At 31.2% G+C, this 9,178-nt stretch overlaps 1 protein-coding gene across 2 annotated transcripts; it reads left to right on the forward strand.

Annotated features, from left to right (window-relative positions):
• The first annotated feature begins 622 nt into the window (after positions 1-622).
• On the forward strand, positions 623-3,900 carry LOC127805750 (vesicle transport v-SNARE 12). Of its 2 annotated transcripts, none has more exons than XM_052342511.1 (6): positions 623-826; positions 1,046-1,210; positions 1,802-1,860; positions 1,940-2,128; positions 3,074-3,244; positions 3,512-3,900. In XM_052342511.1, the coding sequence occupies exons 2-6, from the start codon at positions 1,114-1,116 to the stop codon at positions 3,665-3,667; spliced, it is 672 nt and encodes a 223-aa protein (XP_052198471.1). In that variant the 5' UTR covers positions 623-826; positions 1,046-1,113; the 3' UTR covers positions 3,668-3,900. The 2 variants fall into 2 exon arrangements, with proteins under 2 accessions (XP_052198471.1, XP_052198468.1); XM_052342508.1 differs by having other exon boundaries at positions 624-826; positions 1,063-1,210.
• The last annotated feature ends 5,278 nt before the right edge of the window (positions 3,901-9,178 follow it).

Genomic DNA, 9,178 nt, shown 5'->3' on the forward strand with positions numbered 1-9,178 from the left:
CAAAATATGAAATTACAAACAAATTTGTTAATTAAAATAAACCCATAATTTCATTAACGCTTCAAGTCTTGAAGTAAAAGTAGAACAAAATAATTCATAGACTATCTCATCAAATGAGATTACATCGACCATTTAGAATAGCAATAGCGCATAAAAGTCTTGAAATAAAAGAGTTCATGAATAACAATAACCAACAATAAAAAAGAAATAAACAAAAACTAATAGATTAAAATTGAAGCAACATATATATACCTAAAAAATTATAATATATATAAGTATATTATTGGTTCCTCTTTGGTTCGAACCATGATTTAAAAAAAAAAAAAAACAGTAACCAAACCAAATATATTGATTCTTAATTTTTTAGAACCAGAACCTAACATTTGAACCATAGAACCAATTCGAAAGGCATGATTCGGTCCGATTTATTCTGGTTCATTGATTTCCGAATATTTTTTGACACCCCTATTATAAGTCAAAAAGACATTTTTAAAAAATACCAAACACATTAATATTATTTTTAATAAATTTTAGTTCATATTTATCATATACACTAAATATATTAATATTAAAATTTTAAAAACATTTTAATTAGTGAGAAGGCAGCTTTGTAATTGTAGTCTCCTTCACCTTCCAAGAGAATAATACATTGGGTTTGGGCGTTCGCATCGGATGCTGTGAAGTCCAAGAGGTCAAGCCATTCTTTGATCGGCGATCGGCGGAAACGAACTGATCTCCGGCCTCAAATTCAATCGGTGCTCCGAGACCCAGCGATTGAAATCCCTAACGCATCGTGTCAAATTCCCAATTCTCGCTTTATTTCCTGGTAAATCATCTCTTCCGCTGCGATCATTTCCTCTGGAAATTAATCTGACCGCATGTACATACACAGGCAAACACACGTATGGAAGTAATACTTAAGCGCGTTTCTCTGCCCGTATCATTATGTAGTTTGATTGTCAGCATCGATGAGGAACTAGGGTTTTGCATGACTTGTTTTAAAGTTAAAGCTCCGCTGTCTGATTTGAAAGTATTGATTTCTTAGAATTGCCTGTCTGTTAGGGGCTTCGTATTGTTCCCATTGGCAAGGGTGTTTGAAGCTTTGAACTAGAGATGAGTGAGGTCTTCGAAGGGTACGAGCGTCAGTACTGTGAGCTCTCTGCAAGTTTGTCCAGAAAATGTAACTCGGCTGGGCTTCTTCCCGATGGAGGTAATAAATAAGTAACCCTATAAGTCCTCAAAGAAGTCTAAGCATTCACAATTATTTCATTTCATCTCAATAAATGATTTCAATTGTGTGAATCTGTAGTAAATTTTAACTTTGAAGTCTGATCAGAATATATTGCTGTAACCATTGTCAAGAGTGGGCTTCACATTAGCTGTAGTCTTTCACTTGGTAACTTGATGATGTCCATATGGTGATTTGCTGAGAAGCAAATCTCTCTTCTCTGAGCATGGTATCTTTTATTTGGGGAGGCTATGCAAAAACTGACAAAAATATCACTGTGAAACTGGACATCTTGATGGATATCTAGACAAGTTTTACCTTTTATATTGTACATCTAATCCAAGTTAAGAAAAGTTTTTTAATGGTTCTGAATTCTGATTTAGTCTGGTAGAATCTTTTGCAAGCAGGTTTTGGAGATCTGCAGATTATTTATTTATATTGATGTGCCTCTGTTTCTCAAAGCTTCAGTGTAGCTGTGCAATTTGCTTATGCATATTTATGATCCCAAAACACATTCATGATTGTCCTATGATCTATGAACTTCAATTGATGTGATGCCATCTTGATTGGCAGAGGAAAAAAAACAAAAAATTTCTGAAGTTCAAACTGGGCTGGATGATGCTGATGTTTTGGTAAGTTATAAGTTTAATCCTTATTCAAAGAAGAATTTGTTCATTCTGGTTTATAATGTGATCTTCTTCTTCATGTTAGATACGTAAAATGGATCTTGAGGCAAGAAGTCTGCAGCCCAGTTTGAAGGCTGTCCTACTTGCTAAGCTAAGGGAATACAAAGCTGATCTAAGCAAGTTAAAAAGGGAAGCTAAAAAAATCTCATCAGCTAAAACTGGCCAGGTTTCCCGCGAAGAGTTGTTAGAATCTGGAATGGCAGATGCTGAGTCGGTATGCCTGGATTGGACTGTTTTTATTGAAATTTCGTTCCAAGACAATGACTATAAATGCATTTTTGCTTTGGAATCTATTATTGAAAGACAATGAAGGAAGTGAAACACGAAACTAGATTTGTTCTTTTTTAAAAAAAAAATTAAGGAAAGTAGATAGATAGATAGATATATCTCAAAGAGGTCTTTTTTTTTTTTGGTTTGATAATACTTTATTAATGAATTAAGTATAACTAATTTTGTATTTCTTTCCTTTGAAAAATCGAACAATAATTAGTTCAGTAGTTTTGGGACTATATTCTTGTGTCCTCCTCGCATTTGCTCATAACTCATAGCTTAATTTCCAGAGTACATTTTCTGTGGCGTGTACTTCTCCCTAGTTATTAACTTACTATACTTTATCCACTTCTTGTTGCTAATAGAAGAATCAGTTTGTTTGATGGGCATGAACTGGCTTAACTCTTCCTTTTGAAAAAATCTCCCTTTTAATAGGTAGGTTCTAAGGACTAGGTTCCAAGTTAGTCCTTAGATTCGATTGTCACAAACCATTAATCAGTCAGGAGGTGTGGCCATTGAAAATGTGGCCTGATGGTGCCTCGTGGGAGTGGAAACCTATTACCACTTTTCTGAGTAGGGCTAACAACAGACTACAATTTTATCTGTCGTGATTACTGCAAGAACATATGCAATACAATGTTTTGACTGACTCCAGGGGCAATCCTTAATATCTTATATGCCATTCAGTTCTGTTTTTGGATCATTCTGAATCATGGGCCATTGTGTAATTCTTTTGCTACCCTTGCATTGATCTTTATTAATTTCCTCCTGTTAGGGCAAGTTTTCTGCATGTGTCAATCTGCATATCTGCGACCACTGTGATCATCAAACTACTTCCAAAGTTGTTATAGTATGAGTGAAAAAAACATAATTGGTTGGCATGATACAGGTCTCTATGGGTCAGCGAGAAAGATTGGCTATGTCAACTGAGAAGGTAAATCAGTCGGGTGAAAGGATCAGGGAGAGTAGAAGAACTATGCTGGAGACTGAAGAGCTTGGTGGCTCCATCCTTCAAGATTTGCATCAGCAACGAGAAACTCTTTTGCATTCCCATCACAAGGTATGCCAGCATACCATTCAGGCATTGTTTCGCAATTTATCACTCACGTACTAACATTCTACCATGACCGAATTTCCTTTACATTTTAGTTTGTCAGATATGTTTACTGGGCCTCTTCAGAAAGCAAATTGCTTCCTTCTAAACAGTTCCATCGCTATGACCCTAAACCCCTTCTTCTGGGCCGGGAGGCTGTTGATTGAGTTACCATGACCTTAGGCATAGATTCAGCCAATACTCATCTGTAGACTTATTTTCTTTATTGTGCAGCTTCATGGAGTAGATGAGGCCATTGACAAAAGTAAAAAAGTCTTAACCTCCATGTCTAGAAGGATGAGCAGGAACAAATGGATTGTTGGTTCGGTAATCGTTGCCCTTGTTCTTGCCATTATCTTTATCATAATTTACAAGGTTTCTCACCATTAAGTCGACATGAAATAATCAGAATATCTATCCTTTTCTTGCTTCTTCGATGTAGATGTTGTACTCTCTGTGCTATTTGTATATGTCAATCTTTACTCAAAGGATCTGGTACGTTTGCGGTCCCCAAACACTATATCAACTGTATTGTTGACTTTTTTAACAGTTTATACTTTGTCAAGTCTGAAGTATACTCTTCAATGGAGATAGATGAATGCTTGAACAGTTATTTTAACGAACTTGAGTTCCAGACTTGAGGTTCGATAGCAACTGTAATGTTGCTCCGTTATTATTGGAGTGTTGGGGGGAGTTGTGGAAACAGTTTCTTTAATTCTTAGCTAATCTCTAAAAGCAAGATTAGTACAGTACGAAGTACTTCATTTTTTTGGGTCATTCACGGTGGGTTTTTTAGTCCGATAGAATTTTGGTTAAATTGAAATAATCGAACGAACTAATTGAAGTTGCCGGGCCGGTTCGGTTCAGTTCAGTTGTAGGTCGGATTGGTTCGGTCGAATTTTCAAATTTGACAATTTTAATTATTTTGGTTCGATTCGATGTTCGTGTTGAAAAAAATTGCAATAACTGAATCGAAATATAAAAAATGACATTATTTTTTTATCAACATTTTTATTTGGGTTTTTTTTTGGCTCTTTTCAGTTTCTTTGGTCAGTTCATTTTTTTTTGTTTTTGTTTTTTTTTTTTTGGGGGGGGGGGGGTTTTGATTTGTTCGGAGTTTGACAACATTTAGGTCCATTTAGTTTGTGCCATTTAATCGGTTTGGTAATCGAACCAGTTGAATGCTCACTTAGTTAAGTTTTTATTATTTATTTCTAATTTTTCCAATGAAAATAAAAGTCTCACGTTACATGCTTTGTTACATTGTATAGAATAATGAAGAATAATATCATGTAAGATATTTTAGTGTTAAAATTTCAAATGGTACTATTACAACATGAGAATCAATCTCATTTGGTGATTAGAAAGTTACTTAGATTAAAATTGTGATGGGATAAGTTAAGGATTAGGTAACATAATAATGAACTTTTAAATAATATTGTATTATATTTAGTAAAAGAGATATTATTTGATATTATAACTATTTCATGTATATATATATATATAGCATGGGGGGTTGGGCTGAAAAACCCTGCCTTGCTGGGAATGAGGCAAGGAAGAGGGAGTTGGGGTCGGACATAGGGCAGCATACTGCATACACGTCTTTACCTTGCCCCAAGTCGTCGTCGATCCCGCGTGGCAGGATCCACAAATGGTGAGGTCGAGGGAGAGGGAAACATACCCAATAGATAGAAAAACAATTAGATTTAGGGGCGTTTGGTATGGGAGAAGTTTTTAAATTTTCGAGATTCATGATTCTTGCGAATGTTTATGGAAATTTTATGCAATTCTATGTTTGAATACATTTAAACATTCTCAGGAATGTTGAGTATTTTTTTTCTGAGAATTTTATATTCCTATGTTTGGTTTAAATATAATATTCTTAGAAATTTATGTTCTTTTTTTAAAATTACTTTTATTTAATTTTTTATTTAAAAATAATAAATTTCTTCTATTATATAAAATATTGGGATCCATAATATCTTTAGAAAATAAAAAATATTATTTTTTTTACAAATTATGTATATATATGCATGTGTGTATATATATATAATATATTATATGTTTGTATGAATATCTATTTTAATATATATAATATTTTATAATAAATAATATAAATATATTACATATATATAATATATATATATAATATATTTGTATGGGGTTATAAAATAGCAAGGGGTGTTTTAATTTTTTTATTTATTAAAAATATTTCCAAGTCCATGGAAAATTTGGATTCCCAACCCCCCATGAAAATCTTTTTGTGGGAAAGTTACTTAAAAATTATTCTCGAGAATTTTATTTCTTAAGATTCTTTTTATAAAAAAATTGTACCAAATATGAGAATACAGATTCTCAACCTAACATTCTCAGAAATTTTAAAATTTCTCTTGTACTAAACGCCCCCTTAGGGGTTAGGAATTAGTCGAAAATGTTTTGTTGCCCGCTTCGAGCCAGCAAGGGAAGTAAAGGGGATCCAATTATCTCCCCTGTTAGGTTACGTTGGACAACATAATAATTTTGAGAAATTAATATTTCTTTAATCTTATATTGGTTAAATAAATCTATTTAGGGAAGAAATTGATATTATTTTATCCATGTACCAAACAACTCCTTAAAGAGTTGTAAAACAAGCATCATGTGTTGGCTTAAAAAATATATATATATATATATTTAGTAATAATGCGGGTAAAGGAGAAAGGTAAAGTTTTTGAACATCTTGACATCTGTTTTTGTATGATTTAAGGTTGCAAAATTAAAAATTGTAGACTTGAAAATTATTAGTTTTAAAAAGAAAAAAAAAAGTAACATAAAGTATATTGAATATTCTTAACGTTTGATATGAATATAAAGAGTAGTCGTTACAATTTAAAAATTACACTTTTTTCATTCAAAAGTTGTATAAAATTACTCTTATTGATATATTTGCATTGCACGTGTACTCAATGTTTTATGTACTCGCCTATACCGAGTTCAAAGCAATCCTGCCTATGCCTTCTTGACAAGAGATACTCACCGACAATGTTGCACTGCAACATGAAACGGCTCAAAGGAGTTATTTTTTCATTTTTGAAATGTTTTTTATTTTCGTTTCAAATCATATTTATGCTTATTTTTCTTAGAAGAATGTATGTTTTCGCATTTCTATTTTGTATCAGAAACATTTCTTACTTTCGTTTATGTATAATCTAGCTCAACAACAAAAAAGTTAAGTGACACTTTGTTTAAGCTTCATTTCTCTTGATCAGTCTATCCCAAATAGAGTTTCTCACTAAAAATTGAAAAGGGTAAGCTAAGTCGAAGTTGACTACTCAAATTTTATATGGTGGTCGAGTTCGAGGTTAACAATTGACGAATAGTCAAAGCATGGGCTATAATCCCTAGTCTTGAACTAAGAAGTATGGAAACTGTTCGGAAAAGTCGTTTTGGCATTTTTGAATTGTTTTTGTTTGAAAACGGCTCGAATCGATTTTTGGGTCATTTCTGTAAATTGTGAGAAACACGGTTCTCGCTAGAAACGCGTTTTCGATGACTATGGTCGCCTGCAGCGGGGAAGACAAGGGTTGCCAAATTTGCAACTCAGGATACCAAGAAGTGAGGTGGCGACGAGAGCATATGATGCAGTAGTGAGAGAAACGAGGCAAAGTGGCCACTAGAGCGAATGATGCAGTAATGAAAAAGGCAAGGGGAGGCAATGACAAGAGATGTAGGGCGGTAACAAAGATGGAGAATGCAGAAGTGAGGGCGAAAGGTGAGATGGCGGCCAGAACGGCGAAAGAAATGATGGCAGAGACGGAGGATACATTGGTGGTGAGAAGGCGAGATAGGTTAGCGACAAGAGCAACTAACACTCCAGTAAGACAATGGTGTGGGTCTCTCTCTAGCTGCTTCAAAGTCCAAACCTTCAACAACTTTGCATATCTACAATTTTGAATCTAGGGTTACAACTTAAATACTATTTATATCATACAAATTATAAACTAATTTCACATATACGGCTATATTTTTTAAATTTACAATTTACCCTGCGTTTCTGTTTCCTAACTTTTTAAAAAAATGTCATTTTGTTTTGTATCGGAAACGTTTCTCATTTCCATTTTCATGCAAAATAGGTCTTGAATAATACTTGAACTTCATAGCCCCTCACCATTTCATGGTTCTTGGTATGACTGAAAACAATCTCAAAACTCATATTATTCATTTGGGTAGCATTTGTTAACCACTATATAAAATAAAAAATATAAGATATGAGAAGTATTTTAGACTTTTTAGTTTTTCAACATGTTTGTTAAACTTATCTAACAATATCTAAAAAAATCTTCTAGTGACTTTTATATAACTTGTTACAAATAAATTTATCTAATCTTCCTTTTCTGATAAATTTATCTGACATTTTATAGATAAGCCTAAATTATTCGTATGCGTTTGTATAAAACCCTCACCCATTTGTTTTCACACTTTCATTTTCTTCCTTGTCACTGAACTTTCTCCTGTTCACCGATTTATGTTCACCTTCATCTTCTTCCTCACCTATTTTTGTTCACGGATTTCTTCGTCTTCTTCTTCACCCATTTCTATTCATCGATTTATTCATCTTTTTCCTCACCCATTTCTTCTCATTTCCTACTCACAAATCTTTCCCTTGGCTTCCCTCTTGTCGACGCTGGTCTTCCCTCTTCGCCTATTTCATCGTTCATCTTCTCACTGATCTTTCTCTTCTTTCCTTTTCTCCTTCAATTTTTTAAATTATTTTATTTAATTTCATATTTTATTATCTAATATCAAATATGTTTTTGTAATTTTTAATAATGAAAATATTTTATTATTATAATTTCACCAATAATGATTTCTAAGTCTTTTTTATAATTTATTTTTAAACATAAATTTAGAAAATAAAACTTCAGTTTCTAATTTTTATTTTTTGATAATTCACATCAATTATAAAATAATATTTTAATCATAAATTTGTTATTGATATTAACATATAGTTTTGAAAAGTATAATTCTACATAGATTTCAAAAAATTGAACAAACAGTTTGATAGAAATTTTAAAATATTTCTTAGTCTTATTTTGATCATTTTATATCTTGATTCGGAAAGTATTTTACTCTTATCTTAATATTCTATTATCTTGTTTATTTTAACAAACATTAACTTAACAGATGAAATATTGATATATAACTTTTTAGATATAAAGATATACTTAATATGATAAAATTTCAATAAAATTTTTAAGTCTAATATACCCAAAAAGTCAAAAACCCGTTGGTTGTAACTCAAGGGTGGTAGTTCTACTAAAGATTTTGTTTTGTATTAAGAGTTATATCTTAAGTTTCAATCTAGTATTATAAAGTGATTACTCGTGAAATATTTAGACTGCGTTCTCTTTGTTATTTTCAAGTTATTTTTAATTTTTAATTTTCTAAAACAATAAAAAAACATTTACTTTGTCATTTTCAAACATGTATTTTTGAAAATAAGAATTTTTTTTATAAAAAAAATTTAAAACAACAAAACGTTATTTTGGTTATTTTCAACCAAACCAATATCTAAATTTAAAACATGAAAAATAACAATCTATTTTTCATGTTTTGGTTCTAAAAAAGAAAAGGGAAAAAAAAAAAGGAAGGAAGAAAAAAATTTATTCTTAAATTTTAAAAATAAAATTATATATTTATTTAAAATTTAAAAAATATAATATATTTATATTATAATTAAAAATATAAGATAACATATAGTATATTATTAAATATATTACACATGTATAATAATATTTAATATAAATTATCACTCAGATATCATTAATTTATTAATTAAATTTATTATTTATTTTAATAATAAAATTTTATTAAAATGAATTAATTTTATCATTTAATAATTAAATTCATTAAATAAAATAT

The sequence above is a fragment of the Diospyros lotus genome, chromosome 7, assembly GCF_014633365.1.
Source record: "Diospyros lotus cultivar Yz01 chromosome 7, ASM1463336v1, whole genome shotgun sequence".
NCBI classification, from domain to species: domain Eukaryota; kingdom Viridiplantae; phylum Streptophyta; class Magnoliopsida; order Ericales; family Ebenaceae; genus Diospyros; species Diospyros lotus.

What these genes read in the sequence shown, in the direction of transcription:
- LOC127805750 (XM_052342511.1), top strand. Translation starts at nt 1,114, where the DNA reads ATGAGTGAGGTCTTCGAAGGGTACGAGCGTCAGTACTGTGAGCTCTCT. An exon ending in TGGGCTTCTTCCCGATGGAG is followed by an intron (nt 1,211 to 1,801) that starts GTAATAAATAAG and finishes CTTGATTGGCAG; the next exon opens with AGGAAAAAAAACAAAAAATT. An exon ending in GAATGGCAGATGCTGAGTCG is followed by an intron (nt 2,129 to 3,073) that starts GTATGCCTGGAT and finishes GGCATGATACAG; the next exon opens with GTCTCTATGGGTCAGCGAGA.